The 17,493-nt window shown below is 38.6% G+C and overlaps 1 protein-coding gene across 5 annotated transcripts in view; it reads right to left on the bottom strand.

Moving 5' to 3' along the window:
• Positions 1 to 9,498: 9,498 nt before the first annotated feature.
• Positions 9,499 to 17,493, bottom strand: part of LOC141906660 (glycerol-3-phosphate dehydrogenase [NAD(+)], cytoplasmic-like) — a 31,311-nt gene continuing 23,316 nt past the window's right edge. For 2 of the 5 annotated variants that reach the window (XM_074795936.1, XM_074795939.1), the window contains 4 exons: positions 16,752 to 16,861; positions 14,164 to 14,270; positions 12,599 to 12,691; positions 9,499 to 11,216 (listed from right to left, as the gene is read on the bottom strand). In XM_074795936.1, coding sequence (XP_074652037.1) covers positions 11,195 to 11,216; positions 12,599 to 12,691; positions 14,164 to 14,270; positions 16,752 to 16,861 — 332 coding nt within the window. In that variant the 3' untranslated portion in view covers positions 9,499 to 11,194. Of the gene's footprint in view, positions 12,692 to 14,163; positions 14,271 to 16,751; positions 16,862 to 17,493 lie in introns of all 5 variants that reach the window. The other 3 variants (XR_012619384.1, XM_074795938.1, XM_074795940.1) reach the window with 3 other exon arrangements.

Below are 17,493 nucleotides of genomic sequence, written 5' to 3'. Positions count from 1 at the left end.
TCAAGTCGTCATGAATATGTCGACTTGTCGCGAGGAAAATGGTCGTGAAAACAAAATATGTCGTCAAAACGTCACGATATGTCATGTCGACATGACGCGACATATCGCGATATATCGACATAAATATGGCGACTTGTCGAGTTGGAACGCGACAACTCGAGGCCCTTTATCGCTTCCGTATTTATCGCCTCCGTAGATTAGGTACGGAAGCGATAAGGGGCTTTGAGATGTCGCGTTCCAACTCGACAAGTCGTCATATTTATGTCGACATACCGCGATATATCACGTCAAGTCGACATGAATATGTCGATATATCGTGACGTTTTGACGACATATTTCGTTCTCTCGACGACTTTCCTCGCGACAAGTCGACATATTCATGTCGACTTGACGCAATTTATCGCGATATATCGACATAAATATGGCGACTTGTCGAGTTGGAACGCGACATCTCGAGGCCCCTTATCTACGGAAGCGATAAGGGGCCTCGATGTCGCGTTCCAACTCGACAAGTCGTCATATTTATGTCGACATACCGCGATATATCGCGTCACGTCGACATGAATATGTCGATATATCGTGACGTTTTCACGACAAATTTCGCTTTTTCGCCCATTTTCCACGGGACAAACCGTCATTTGAAGACATGTCTAAATGTAAGATGAGGACACCAGTAATATGACGACTGAGTTTCAAGTCGTCGTGAATATGTCGACTTGTCGCGAGGAAAGTGGTCGAGAAAGCGAAATTTGTCGTGAAAACGTCACGATATGACGACATATTCATGTCGACTTGACGCGATATATCGCGATATTTCGACATAAATATGACGACTTGTCGAGTTGGAACGCGACAACTCGAGGCCCCTTATCGCTTCCGTACTTATCGCTTCCGTACATTTGAAGACATGTCTAAATGTAAGATGAGGACACCAGTAATATGACGATTGAATTTCAAATCGTCATGAATATGTCGACTTGTCGCGAGGAAAGTGGTCGAGAAAACGAAATATGTCGTCAAAACGTCCCGATATATCGACATAAATATGACGACTTCTCGAGTTGGAACGCGACATCTCGAGGCCCTTTATCGCTTCCGTAGATTTCAAAACGTGCTCATAATTACGGAAGCGATAAAGGGCCTCGAGATAAAGAGCAATCGACGCACATTTTTTGCACATTCTTTTTATAGATATTGGACACTGGTTTCCCGTCAAAACCACTGGCAAATGAATTGTACAATCAAAGTTTAGTGTATACAAAATTTGTCTCAAAAACTCTAGTCAAACTATTGAGCACAAAGACCCCGCCAGAAACAGCCATCGTGAACAGATAGATGAAATTCGCTCGAACCGAATGAAAATAACGACATTTGATCAATAATGCACTGATAGTAAACAGAAAGTTCAGATAAAGGCGTTCATGGCTTAATGTTAATGAAAGGTCCAACAAAATAGTCATTGCGTTCCATTTGAAACCCGTCTCAGTAATACCCGGTATTAGGTAGTAATATTCTCGTGTGGTCACTATGAAATGTCGCAGTTTAACCAGGCGGGATTTACGCCATTCATGGAAATGTATCCATCGGGCGATGGACAGCCGTATTTGAGTGACGAGACTGAGGACCGCGCGCTGGCGTATCTATCTATCCCTCAGCCGTTGTATGTGGCTCGTGGCTGTTCAGTAACCAATCGTATTCCTTCGCCTGTGCCTCTCAATAGGTAGACGTATTTGATCAATTGTTCTTGCATAAGTCTTGCATAAATCCTTTTGAATCATTCACCTAATTCTGTTCCCCGACGAAGTAATGTATATACATACATGCACGCACGCACGCACGCACGCACGCACGCACGCACGCACGCACGCACGCACGCACGCACGCACGCACGCACACACACACACATACATACAAACATACCTCAATCAAAACAAAATCATAAAAAATTCTGAAATCTCATTGTGGGATTTCTTTGATATACATGTATACATACATCGACAATGTTAAAATTGTGTTTATAGATGACAGGTGCACTTGACTTGGCTCGACGAATCATTTTTTATCTACTCGTCCTCGTCTCTAACAGAGCGGAGGTGTTGTTGTTGAAATTCACATCTGGTACGCACGGCCCACACCTAGCTGCCGATATACACCCCACAAGCAATGTGTATCATTGGTTTGGGAGACTTTTACGTAAAAAGGTAGGTGAGGATTTTTCAGAAAATACAACATCGTTCATCAAGGGTTGATAGGGAACCACTGATAATCCTTTAATGTCTCAGATGATGCTGCATGTTTTTGTGGTTACAACGATCCTTGTTTCGCTGAACCAGTTAGCTGCGAAGGGTAAGTTTGTAATCAGTTACTTCATAATACCTCTGCAAATCATCACGGTCTTTGCTTTCTTTTCAAATGAAATTATTACAGGGAAAATAGATAGTAAAAATCTTCACCGTCAACGGATTCAACATGGAGATCATTATAGGCAATACCCCAGCCAAACGAAGCACCATTGGGTGCCACGAAATCGACGACCGCCTGACCAATACACAATAAACCCCAACCGACACTACAAAAACATGAATATGTATCAGAATCAAGCACAAAACAGCCGATTGGTTGGTCAGGGCCAAGGTATATTCAACCTACGTAAGCAGTCAACTACCCGACTGAAAGAACATCGGCCCCCAATGCCACTAAATGGACATAAGCAGCAGCTCAGAGGAACTCGTGACAAAGCGCATTTGTCAAGTTCATATCCAAATAGACATAAACCAAGATCTTCTAATGGACCAAGACCAGCCCGAACCACATCGAATGGACAACACCACCAGACGCAGCCCAATGAAATAAACAATATATATGGTCCAGCCTCAAAATATCCACTACAACAACCATCGAATAGACAGACGCAGCCTCACCCTAATCAAGGGATTTCGCCAACACTAAATGGACAACACGTCAATGAACAAGGGGTCATACCACCGTCGAATGGAAAAGGAAACTCTCACCCTGTAACAGGACATAAGACCTCTCCACCACCGAATACACAACAATATAAACATGCTGGTACTGGACAAGTAATCACACCACCATCGAATGGACAAATAGCCTCACAACCTCTCCCAAACCAAAGGAGTCGACCAACCCTAAGTAAGCCACCTATTACTGTACGAGGTATCACATCACCATCGAATGAACAGGAGCGCTCACAACCTATCCAAAACCAAGGGAATGCGCAAAAACTAAATGGGCCATCAACCGATGGACACGTGATCACACCACCATCAAATGGACAACAATACCCACAAACTGCTACTGGACAAGGTATCCCACCACTATTGAATGGACAGCAACTTTCGCAACCTCTCCCAAATCAAGGGGTTCCGCCAACACTAAATGGACCTCCCATTAATGGACAAAGGATCACACCACAACTGAATGGACAAGGAAGATTACAACCTGTCGTAAACGCACCTCCCCTGAATGAACAGAGCCACCCCCAACCTGCATTTGGGACTGCGGCATCGATGAACCGGCAAGGACACATTTATTTTACTGGACAAGGAATCGCACCATTACCGAGTAGAGAAGGGACAATACAACCTGTTCTTGGACATGAAAAACCACTATCAGGTGGACGAATGGGACCTTTTCCGCACCATCCAATTCGACAAGAGAATTTGCTGCATCGTGTTGGGACCTCTCCCACAAATGGACAGGGGGATCAACCATTGAATCACTGGATAGGACAAGCACACCACCAAGGAAACTTTCAGCAACAAGGTGCGAATGGAATAGGACCCCCACCACCAACTTGGCAAGGTTCATCCCACCCACCATTTCCAAATGGCCAGGGAAGCCTACCTCTACCAAATAATCAAGGAACACCGGTACAAAATAGACAAAGACCAACACAAAATGACTTTGTCCCATCAATGGGACCAGACCATGCGCAAACAACGGTACAATCGAGGAGGCAAGCATCAGATGCACCCGTATCATCAGTTGAAGGTGAAGGACATGCTACCCAAGAAAACCCGATGTGTCAAATGTTGAACAGTTTAGACTGCCCGTGCAAAGAAGAAGGTAGTGTAGTTGAAATGCTAAAAATGTAGGCCTTCCTACTGTTCTTGTACCTGCTCAAGTAAAATTTCGTCGGAAAACTGATTTTACTACTGAAATTACCGGTTACCATATACTGAACGTATATTACAGCCTTGCCACCAGAGGGTACATTCACCAATTTGCATGCAGGAATCAATGAAACTATTATCGACGTGACTGGCAATCCTTTGGTAACGAATGTAGATTACAAGTGGCTTATATACGCTCCAAGAAATATGGTATGTAAATGAATAATGCAATAAAACCCAACAAAACTAATGGGTCTTCCTTGTTTTCCACCAAGTTCAGCCATCTCATAAAAATAACACTAATGGAGATGGCAAATATACAATCCTGGCGAAAGGGACAGTGATAAAAATTTCCGATTCTCAAGATGAATATAAAATTCTGACAAATGAGACTCACAAACAACGTGTTCTCTGACCATCATCTGATGATGGCTGTAAATCAACAACCGAAACGTTGTGGTGCATCGGTCTTATGGTTGCTAATTCAGACCACGCCGAGATTTTTCTATAACGAAAAGTATAAAAAGAACTTTATGGCGAGAAAACAAAAATTGGCACAGGAAAACAAATCGTTTTGTTCTCTCGTCCGAAATGGTTTTTCTTGCGCTAAATTTTGATTTCTCGCGGTAACATTTGTTTTCTCGCTTAAATATTTATTTTGGTGGGATCAAGAAGGGTGCGTATCGTTGCAATGTAAAGAACAGTCCAACAACCGACAGGAAATGGAAACATATTGTATGTAGCACACGGGATCTAACGTGTTCATTACATATATATCCGAATTTTTATTTCATCATTTTTTTCAAATATTTGTTTTCTCACAATAATATTCAAATAACAAAAGTTCGTTTTCTCGCCCCGCCAAAACAGAACATAACGAGAAAAATATTTCAGGCGAAAAACAAAATAATTTGTTTTCTCGTCCTAAGCATTTCTTTTGTCGCGTTAGTATTCATTTTCTTGCTTTAATATTTGTTTTCTCGCTATTTGTCTCAAAATGTTTAGACTAATCTGCTGTGTACGTCCATTTGTCTTCATTTACTTGATATTATGAAACTTATTTTTCATTTTTACTAGGGTGTTGGTTTCCGTGTCATAGAGGTGGACATAGACCAAGCTTGTAGGGACGTTATCTTAGAGTTCAGCGCGTACGGAAATTTGTTCAAAATGAACCCACCTGTTTGTCAGGACGCAGCCACCTTACTTGCCTTCTCTGTCGGAGACGTGCTTTATCTGCATTTTAAGTCAGTCGCTGGGAGGAAGGGACTAAAATTTGGCTTCAAGATACCGCTTTCGAGACCCTCACCACCTCAATCTGCTGCAGCAAGCGTACCACCGACGCATTTAGAATCCGCTGGTCCACAAGCTACTAACCATTAAGATTTTCATTTGTAGTGCAGGTTTTTACAAGCTCCTAAATCATTTGACGTTATTGACAATACATGTATATTGTATTTAGTATTCAATGTCAGAGTTAATTTCGCTGAGTGCAATTGCTCAAAAGTTGATTATAGAGTTAACCTGTGGATAAATGTAGCCTGTTAATAGTGCATTACGTCACTATGTCAGTTATCCACTGGTTACCCAAACCAACCGAACAAAATTCATGTTGGAATACTGATCTGTTGATAGGATGTTTGCGATCATAAATCTTTTCGTTAGAAGATTTACCATAAAACTTCAATTTGGGGTTCGTTTTTGACCTCTTTTCCTGACATACTTTATTGGTCTTTGAAGTCAGCTGTTGGTCATTGGCACAGTATTTTGTAAAACTGTAGTTTGCGGTATGGGAAATAAGAAGAGGACTTGTTTTTCTATGGTTGAGGATTTAGTCACATCCAACAAGTGGAACATCACCCCGGAGCGAAAAAATATGGACAATTTACCACAATATGGTGAGGACCTCGAGCAGATATGATTGGAATATTTTCTCTGGTCTTGAGCAAATCTGAGCATCGATTTTAAAAGATTTACTTATTGGTGAAAACCTTTTCATTCGTTGAATGAAATTGAAATTCATATGTATTGATTTGAGAATGTGGCTGAAATACATATATGCATTTCAGCCACATTATCAAAACAATAGTATATACAGTTTAACAGTTTTATAATGTATATATACGGTATACATTAATTGACAAGAAACTTCATTTTCCCCGGAATAAATTCTCCGCTACCGTCAAATTATAGATGATTTACCTGTATCTAATAATATCCGTATCGATTGATAATCGATGCATGAAACCATTATTTAAACCAATTCTCCACAGACAGATAATGACTGGGACGATTATCACAGGTTTTGTGACGAGACATATAATTTCACATTGATTCTTTCAGTCCTTGCCGATTGGGGGTTTAAAAAATGAATTCAACACCTGATATAATCACACGACCATTTTACACGTTCGTCACGCTAAAGGGACTGTCAAGATTGCCACCGACTTTGCAGATCGTCTCTAAAATAGTTGGGCCGATAATCTTCAGTGCTGGGCTATTCGGAAACGTCGCCAGTTTTCTCGTAATGACGAGTAAAAAGTTCAGAAGATTTTCCTACGCAAACTACCTGGCTGTGCTGGCATGCACTGATCTAGTCACGGGAATAGGTCATCTAGCAATGCCCGAGGTCGACTATTATCTCCACATATATGGCCACGGAGGAATTACATTCCACAACCTGGCTGAATGTGTTGTTTATGAATATATCATGTTGACAATATCATCGATGAGTTGTTGGTTGGTGGTTGTTATTTCGTTTGAACGACTGATGTTAGTTATTTTTCCGTTTACGGCACGGATCGTCTGCACGACTAGATTTGCACGCACGACAATCATCATTTTACTAATTCCATGTGCCATCATGGGGCTCGGACCGAGTGTCATAATGCAGCATTCAGCAAAACTTGGATGCCACTTTGTCGGAGCTAAAATCAACTTACGGAAAACGGTTTCGGTTGTGATTTATAAAATTACGTTACCGATTTTACTGACTGCCACTGCAAATCTGATCATCATCATAATCTTGTACAAACGACGGGACTTCGGACAAGGTGACGTAAAATCTGCTAAGGCTAGTCGTACTACGACGATGCTAGTGACCGTGTCAATGGTTTTTCTAATAACTTTACTGCCTAACGGTCTGAACTCGATAGTATCCAGTATCCCGGGTTCTCCCAAAGCTACAAAGACGGTACGCGTCGTTCTGACTCTATTCTCGAGCATCAACTTTTCATGTAATTTCTTTATTTACTTGCTTGGAACAGAGGTTCGGGAGTTCTTCATCAGTAAAATAACTTGTCGTACGATTAATACTTCGGAGAGAAAGGACTAGCAACCACTAAATTGAAGAATAAACTACGTGATACACGTATACACTACTCAACTCAAGTGCCTGTTCAGCTCGTTGTCATCCATTATCTCACTATCACATTTCAACAATTACTGTTTACGGAAATCTGAACCAAAGAATTATTACGTTAAGCCAGAAAGGCAATTCTAACGAATACAGTCACCCTCCCATTTACCGCCACCCCCGCTATATGTATATTTCTCCACAACATTAGAATATTTAGACTATGTTAAACAACAATTACGATCTTACTGCATGACACAAATGACAAACCTTGATAAGTACATGGGCATTAAATCATTCAACCCTATAACGTCAAATGGTTTAGCCGAGATGTTCTTATGTAAATATGATGCACAGTAGAATTTTGAATCTTCTGAAGCACACACACGTGCTCGGAAAGGAAACACATTTATGATAGCAATCAGAGATGATGCAATCATGAACATATGAGATCAATAGACTTATTGGATGGTTAAAGTATGGAAGGGAAAATATCAAATAATCACTCATTACACTATGACTGTAATATGACCTTATTTATATTGTTCAACTCCTATCAACATTTTAGATTTGACCGAATATATACAATAATGGCGGATGATTTGACTGTCGCTTTACTCCGATGAAAGGATACAAAACTTTATTAAAACTACTACATGTGCTACTCCAAAATGAATTCGTTAGAAGAATCTATTGATAAAAGTTTAGAAGCCGTCTGTCATTTTGAGAATTCCAATGGATTAAAATTTAGCATTCAAACACTCAAATTAAGACAGTATTTGTGCCTTATTTTTACTTTTAACTAGGTACACCACGCTGCTCTGGCCCCTAGTCCTAGCCAACGTTTTATAACATCCAACCAGGCAGATCCTCCTATTGGCCGCCCACGTTTTGCAGTTTCCCTCCCATGTGCCCGTCCAGAGTAGTGTTTATACACTCTTGTGCAACATTATGGTCCATCGAACTTCAAACGGGTTCCTTCAATTACAGCTGCAAGGATCTCCTGCTGCTCCTCAACTTCTGCAATAAAAGTGAGCTTACTGCACTCAGTTCATACGCAGTTCTGAATTCAATTTTAATTCTTGAAATAACAGTTTCCCACTGTAACTATAATGCTGAATCACTACACATGAACGGAATCGCGTTGGACAAAAAATTACCTTCTGCCATACTAAGTACCGGTACCCCAATGATCATAAAGCGGTGAACATACAGTTTTATACATATTCTGAAAGCGAAGACGAATTCCGTAAATAAATGTGGTCTGCCGAATCACTCACCATAGTTAGCCTATCATATACCAGATTTTCAGTCAGAATACAATTTTAAAAAAATCTTTATTATTCCGTCATGCTTTACATTATTGATTTTGCACAATAAAGATGAAAAAAGAGCATAAAATGTGTGTTAAAGCATGTTCGATAACATGCGCATCCTCTGAAAGCGTGTTTCATAACATGCGCATCCTCTGAAAAATAGAGTTCTTCCTTGGTAAAATAACTTACCATGGGGATTGGTAGTTCGGAAAAGCTAACACTAAGCAACAATTAAATTGAAGAATACCACGCGTGGAAGATAGGATTCAATCGTCATATGTGTTGACTTAACTTATTTGTTCATGGTCATTATCGCATTTATGCCAGATGCACTCTCGAACAATGAAATGAACTTATTTGGCCTTCAGGAACTCTTTTTACAACGGGGAAAATGCCCTACTGAGACTGGAATCTGTGTATGAAGGTATGAGAATTCTACGAGCAAATTGCTCGTAGAATTTTACTTAGGTTTTCCGTCATGTTAGTAGTGTACTATGTTGAATTTACGTTCATTGACCATAGAATTTGACTGACTCTGCTCTCGCCGCAAGCGCAGAAGTGCGAAGGTGTGTCGTTCACGCTACTTAAATCAAGTGCCTCTTTAAGCTGGGATGTGTTGTCGTCCATTCTCTCACTATCACATTCCAACAAGAACTGTTTACGGAAATCTAAGAAATAACGATAAGCCAGAAAGGTATTTCTAATAAATATATATTTCTCCACTGCATACGGTACGTCGTATGAATGAATATATTTTACACATCATTTAACAAATACGAGTTAACGGCATACACCCTGATAAGTACATGAACGTACAATGTATTATCTTATAGATTGAATTATATCCTTTATCAAAACGTTTGAGCCTAGATGCTGTTATATAAACCACAGTAGAACTCTGGGGTATCTCGGATGAGACGAGGGCCGTATTGTGTAAAGCATGCATGCAAGGACAGAAAAACTGCTCACCACACCATTTCCTCAATTATTTTGCGGGGTAAACATAAAAGCAGCACAGGATTGTTTCAATGATTTGACAGCAAAACTATTTGTCATGTACTGGGGTACAGTAAACTCCGCTAACTTCGGACCTCGCGAGAACAATAGATTTTTGCGGAAGTAAAGAAATTCCGGGTGAACCGGATTACGAGCACATTTTTTAATGATAGAACCTTAACTTCCATATTTACTTCCTAAACACTATAGCGCCTAAATGTGATGTTCATATTGTGTTTTGAATGCCTGTATGATACATGTATTATGACCATCACACTAGAAAAAAGGCCTGGGAAAATCAAATCTAAATCAACCATCATTCCATTACCTACGACGAAAATAAATGCATCGCTCTTTTGACACGTCAATTTTTGAGATTACATGTGATCAATTCCTGAATTATTTTAGGTAAATTTACGATGATCATATTCGACACACAATCTAAATGCATGTATCGTATATTAGATTTTCTTAACTCAGTATATGCATAAAATTGTTTGAACTAGATAATATGCCTCATGAAAAATAAGTAGTCATTAAATTCTCTGAACTCATTATAATACGTTTTAATTGTTTCTCATTATAATATTTTTTGTTTGAAATAATAGAATGCCTCATACAAATAAATCATGTCATTAAATCATTAGCTGAATGTCATTATTGACATTGTCAGTAGTCACGGTAGTTTCATCTCTAAATTCTGATAAATTTTCCCTGGCGTTTTTTCCTTTGCAATCTTTTCTCCGCCCACCCGTCAGAATATCATAGGTACCACAGGCAAAGAATGTACCGATTATGCCTTTGAAATTGGCTGAGCTAAGCGGTCATCCAACGTTAGCGACTGCCAGCAAACAATGGATTCTGATCAAAAATATATACAATGGATTCTGTTCAAAATACAGTCATCCCCGATATACTGCCCTCCCAAACCTTCACCCCAGCCTACCGCCAGGTTTTCTCAAAGTACATCTCTACACAATTACATTGTAAAACACCCCGATATACCGCCATGCTCTCTATACCGCCAAAATAGTTCTGCACCAATGCGGGCAGTATATCGAGAATTGACTGCAGATTGAAATGGAATAATCTTAAAGAACTTACATAGAGGATAATCCAAGTAATCAGCTCTGAGGTAAGCGGAGTCAACTTTAAAAATAATTTATCGTAAGTGAAATACTATACATGTCTAAACTACAAGCGCTGGATTTATACAATATTTAGCAATATGTTCATGTTCATGGATAGATACAAATCGAAGACATATGAGATCAACAGATTTATTGAATGTTACTAAGCATGGAAGGAAAAGTATCCCAAAATCACAAAATGCATGCAGATTTTTTCTCTTTTTTTCGTGGTTTTTCTATGGAATACTGCAATTGTCAAAATGATTAAAAACGTGCGGTTTCATGCCTGAAAATATAGAAGGAAGCATTATCATGCAAATTGCATTGTGCGGTGTAGTGCATTGCAAAGGCTTAGGATCAGCAGAAATAATCTAGCAAACTGTCTTTTTCTCCAAATTTCCTAATTCATCTAGACACTTCAAAAATTCATCTTAAATATCTAGAAAGTGGCTTAACGCCTCCGTATGTCACCCCAGGTTAAAAATTAAGTTTTCCAATATGGCTGAAAATTTTCATTGCTTGGGCAAGAGTGGGAATATCCCTCTAACCCATTCGTATCCTGTGTCCATAGCCTATCATAGATTTAGTTGCTTACATGCCTCTATTGGAACCAAGGCTAAAAGTTCATGATTCAACATTCATGCTTCTAAGTCAGCAGTTTGAATAAGATACATCCTGTAATGACTGTGATGAATTAAGTGCTTCAGCAAAAGCCTAAGCTGTGATTTTCTCAATATGTTAGATACATAAGAAGCAAATAAAAACAAAATAAAACATAATCCTTCCGCTTCCGCAGTATTGGAAATGAGAATCCATAAGCACTATTGTCTGAAGTTGGGTTGTCATTGGTTAATATTGTATCCATGCATTAGTCAGATGTTTTAGGACTGGAATATGAAAATTTGACTTAAGAATGAACTTTTTAATATGCTGGTTTGAAATGAAACAGCTCAATTTCGGTACCGGTACCACGCTCGACTTCGCTATCTTGGGCAGAAAGGTTGTCTAGTGACTACTCTGGCTAGTGATTTAAATATATTTTCAACTAGGGCCTATATGTATTCAGTTTCAAGTTTCTGAATGAGAAAATCTGACTTGGGGAGAACAAGAAAACGAGAATGAATGGGACCGAATATTCCCCTCTTGACTTGCCCACCGATCTGACTTACACATGGTTTACTGTAAAAGATAAAGTTAGGTTCAATAACAAAAGCAAAGCTCCAAAGAAGAATCAACCAAGAATTGTGAAGTGCATGAATGAAAAAATAATCAATCGTCAAACCCACAGCATCATACTATGTTATTTTCTACATAAACGACAAGTTCTCACCCATCCCTCAAATACTGAAATGCTGCCTCCTGTACTATCTAAATGTCCTTTTATCTTTCATGTGAACTAAAAATCAAACAATTTATTCAAAAAGTGGGACATAAAACACTCCAACATTTCAGCAGGTTATTTTCGACGAATAAGGTTTCGAAAAAAAAGCATAGACTATTATTGCCATTTACGCGATTTGCTTTATTAACAAGTGATATTGTTCAAAACTAAGGCTAGATTACCCGTTAAGAAATTGTACTGCCATGATTTCTTCACTGCTTATGGGATTGATATTAAAATATGTGTTCATATCGAGTTAATCTATAACAGGAAATTCAGGTAATTACATGTGTTCAGGATGGTTTTTCAAACAGTCAATAAACTTTGAGCATTCCAATTCTTTCACACACATCCTGTGAATAGCGGTAAACATCGGAAACCTACAAATTGAAAAATAAATAAATAAGCAAAATGATATATATGACATGAGATTATCATCAAAATGACCTGTAACAACCATATTTCATAATTCATAATGGTCAGTGAACATGAGTATTACTAAACCTCCCATTACCGCCACAATATCTCTAGCTCAGGCAAACTAGGTATCAAGGGACACCATTCCGATTGGGTGAACTGCTTGACTACAGGGGTGGATACAGTATACCACTGAAAGACAGCCAGAATCTTTCAAAGGGCTTTTTTCTAGAAACAACATTTTCTATCCAAAATTTGGTGAGTGAGGTGGATGGTAAATGCTGATTAATTCAAGGTGACCCTGGTGAGTTTTTCAAATATTCATTGCAAGTTACATGGTGAAAAGTCATTTTTGCGACAAGAAAACCTCTGTCAGGTTGAAATGTCCTTAACAGCCATTTGATTTTAACATATTCTTAGCAAAGTGTCCAGACCCCTATCGCCACAAAGCACATTTACTCAGCATTTTCATTTCAAATTTACATAAGAGGCACCATCCCCTGAAAGGCAGTCAGAAAGCAAATCCATCCACCCTAGACTATCTGTCAATTTCAGCCAGCTCCATTCATGGATGGATCAATAATTCAATGATAGGAAAATAACCTCAGGATATGATTGTATTGAATGGATCAGTTCTTTTTTTGGAACCTCCAACCCCAAAATGGACTGTGACTAAGTCATTTGAATTTCTTTTGAAAGCATAATAATAATGATAATGATAACGATAACGATAGCGATAGCGATAACGATAACGATAACAACAATAATAATAATAATAAATAATAATAATATAAATAGTAGTAGTAGTAGTAGTAGCAGTAGCAGTAGCAGTAGCAGTAGCAGTAGCAGTAGCAGTAGCAGTAGCAGTAGCAGTAGCAGTAGCAGTAGCAGTAGCAGTAGCAGTAGCAGTAGCAATAGCAATAGTAATAGTAATAGTAATAATAATAATAATAATAATAATAATAATAATAATAATAAAAGTGTCTTATATAGCGCTAAATCCAGCCAAGCTGCTCAGAGCGCTTTAGATTTTTCGATATCATTACCCCGGCCAATTTTATACTCGAACATGTATCAGTCATCTCTCCCTGGGGAGAAGTAACACCGAGCTGCTAACAAACGCTCAGGAGTCATCTATCAGGCCAGGTACCCATTTACTCCTGGGTGGAGAGAGGCAATGAGGATAAGTGTCTTGCCCGAGGACACTACGGCAATGTACGAGGTTCGAACTCACGACCTGGCTTCCCAAAGTCGAACGCTCTAACCGCTCGGCCACACCGCTCCACAAATAAGCATTCCATTATGAAAAGCAAGACAAAATTATTTTAGCATCCATCAGACCTGCATTTAGAGTGGTTTTACTACCCAGTCCTTCAGGAATCGAATAGAACAGTTCTGATGCTATCCTCTCAGTACGACAGACAACAAAACTTACCTATCTTCCAAACCCTTGCTTTTTAGCATAATGTTGATTTCAGCAGCTGTCGGTGGGCCCTGCAAACTTTGGCCATTCAACAATTCTTTTTCGAGAACAGTTATGTCCTAAAATTATTTCAAAGTATGATTTCAATGCGAAGTTGGCTGAAATAATGAGGTCCGGAATTTTGCCATTCATTTCCCTAATAGATTCAATCCCTGAATCGATTTTGTAAATTGAAATCTCGTCTACATGAGACAAATATTATATCCCCGAAGTGCTAAAATAATTGAGGAAATGACATTTTTATAAGTCAAACATGTGTTTGTTTTATATGGCACCTTCGCTCGTAGAAAATGAACTTAGTATTGAATCAATAAAAGCATTTAATTCTAAATGATCAGGAAAAAGGAACTCTATTTTCTATCAATTAGATGCTATGGATTTCTAATTTTCAAAATTGGAGTCCTTTTAAAAAGGTTGACCCAAGTGTAGAATCCTGTTAATAGTTCCAAGATGAATCACATATTTATAATTTATATTCATCCGCCCCACAGATTATATGCGCAGCTGATTGGTTGACTGGATAACTGGATGAATGATTGACTGAATGACTGTACTTCTGGTCACCCAGTATACCATATCACCTCAAGTACAGAAACCACATCAAAATGAAGAACCGAATCACTATCAATATACGGAACATGTTCCTACACCCTTGCACTATGACACCTTATTCAACACTTGGGTCAAAAAGTCTCTTAATCCGAGGTGTTCATAATTCAGATTTTCTCTAATTTTCTAAGTAGCTGTAGGCTTGTAGAAAAAATGCATCTAGATACAAACTTTGGCAATACGGAAGGTATATCAAGTATAACCGAGGTACAGGCATTTACTGTAATGACTCTTAGTGAAAAGAAAATCAACTAATATTATGGGGTATGGAGTGTTATTTAATAAAATTACATGTGTACCAAGTTTCATCATAATCGGCCCATTGGTTCACGAGACTGTTTTATTCTTTTAGAAATAAACAACTGTGTAGTGCAAGATATCTTCTGGATTGTATGAATGCTCTAATGACCAACTAAATAAAATTCTATTAAAAACAATTTTGGTATTTGATCTTGGGACCACATGGTTCTTTATGCACTTGCCTATATCAACTGCATCATTCAGCTCGCAATAAAGTTCTCAAGCATTGCCTTTTGAATATACATGAGACATATGCCTTGGCATTACATTCAGTTTTGCCAGCACCTAGCTATAATATTTATGGAAATCAAATTCAAGATCTTTCCCCGTACCGTTATGCTGACAACGGCTTTCGCGGCTTGTAACGTGGCACCACGTAAATTGTTTTGTTATGCTAATGAACAGGTGATGATGTCATAGCGACGTCTCTGAGTGTCCACAGGGCGGTTTTTTCAGCACTACGGGAGCCAAATGCTGACTCAACTGTCGCTCATGAATAACAAGGAGCCTGTCGGCTTATATAGCTCCGCTGTGTGATTTGAAGAAATAGGAGCTGCATACCTAGGGGTGCCCCTTTTGGCCAAATCCAATCCTTTTGGCTCTGTACTTTGTAGGTATTGGTCCATAGAACATTCATACCAAATTTGGAATGGATCTGATTAAAACTGTAGGACTAGTAGCGATTTGAAGAAATAGAAACTCCACCCCAGGGGCGGACCCTGGGGGACAAATCCAAAAAATGGCTCTGTAACTTTATAGCCCTTGGTCTATAGAAAATTCATACCAAATTTGGAATTGATCAGATTAAAACTGTAGGACTAGTAGCGATTTGAAGAAAAAGTTGACAGACGACGAACGAATGAACGAACACACGAATGAACGACGACGGCTCACCCCCTAGCCCAGTAGCTCCGCTGACTTTCGGTCACAGTGGAGCTAAAAACAAATACAACTTTAGTAAAAATTGTTTATTAGACGAAGTAGAATGGCAAAAAATTTCCGGGAATTTTTTGTTGAAAGTCTCGATTTCCGGAACTTCGGAAATTTCCAGAAGTCTGGCAACACTGTACATTGTTATTCTCATTGTCATTGCATTGTAAGGCCACCCTAAAAGAACCATAGGGGGAACGAAGTCAACCGATACATCATTTAAGTGTCTTTTTGAGGGTTACAGAAAATTCAAAAGAGCCCCCTATCATCTGTAATAGTTTAGGAGCTAGGGCTAAAAAAAACTAATCTTTTGGAAATTGGGGTCCCCATAAGGCCCAAAGCGTTTGACCTAGAAAGATGCCACTCCAGACAAAAATTAACTTCGGGTTGTTAGCTACAACTTGCTGCTGACATCAAGGTGAAATCTCAAAGGTAAAAAACTTTTCTCATTGAACTTTTCTATCTCTAAAATTAAAAAAATGTAAAATCCTCTAGTAGATAAATGGAGAGGCCTATAAAAAATTCCACACGTCATTTGTGCTATTCATGGAGCTGAACATATCCTGAAAATTTCATGAAGATATATTAAGAGTTAACAGCAAAAAATGAAAATGTTTTTGAAGCTTCTTAAGTGGAAGAAAAATTAAGATGGGATTACAATAGATTTTTCTGCAGAAATGTGGCACAATATATAGGCCTACCTTGTTTGTTAAGGCCATTTCTTTGGCAAGACGACTATTTCTTCCTCCATAACACGTTGTGACCAAATCTGCAACTCCGCAACTTTCAAAAAATGTATCTCGATTAGCACCTACGAACATTGAAAATACGATCATATGACACATTATGATTAGGATATCATACAGTGTCCCAGAAAATGGTTCCTCCAAAATGATTAAATATTTATAAGTAAATCTATTAGTAAATACATTTTTGTGATATATTAGAATCAGTAGCATGTATTCTTTACACATCAAGGATAATGGGCAATGTAGACCATGCCCGCTTGGACTAATTATTACAAAGACTTATTATGAAGCGACTAATTTTACATCAAAACCAAACTTGAAATTAGGCTGTTTACTAATGATGGTATCGATTAAGGACAGGTTTTCGTTTTTGAGATATTGAATTGAGTCAAACAGAATCATGTTGCTAATCGTTTGACAAAGGTTTTTTATTGATCAGACAACAATAACACCACAAAATCATAGTCTCAAATTGACTGTAACTTATTGCATCTCAAATGGACTGTATTGTCTCAAATGGACATTTACTTATTGTTGTTGGGATCTTGTTTTACATAGATTCCATTTTTTCTTCATTATTCATTTTCTTCATTACCAGATCTCTTAATCATTGACTTGGTTTTGATGCTTTTTCAAGTGATCATTTCAATTGAGCACTCTTAACTTATGGATGGAAAGATTATTTATTACCATC

Source organism: Tubulanus polymorphus, chromosome 6, assembly GCF_964204645.1.
Source record: "Tubulanus polymorphus chromosome 6, tnTubPoly1.2, whole genome shotgun sequence".
In the NCBI taxonomy this organism is placed as follows: domain Eukaryota; kingdom Metazoa; phylum Nemertea; class Palaeonemertea; order Tubulaniformes; family Tubulanidae; genus Tubulanus; species Tubulanus polymorphus.
This window is presented reverse-complemented; position numbering and strand designations above follow the sequence as displayed.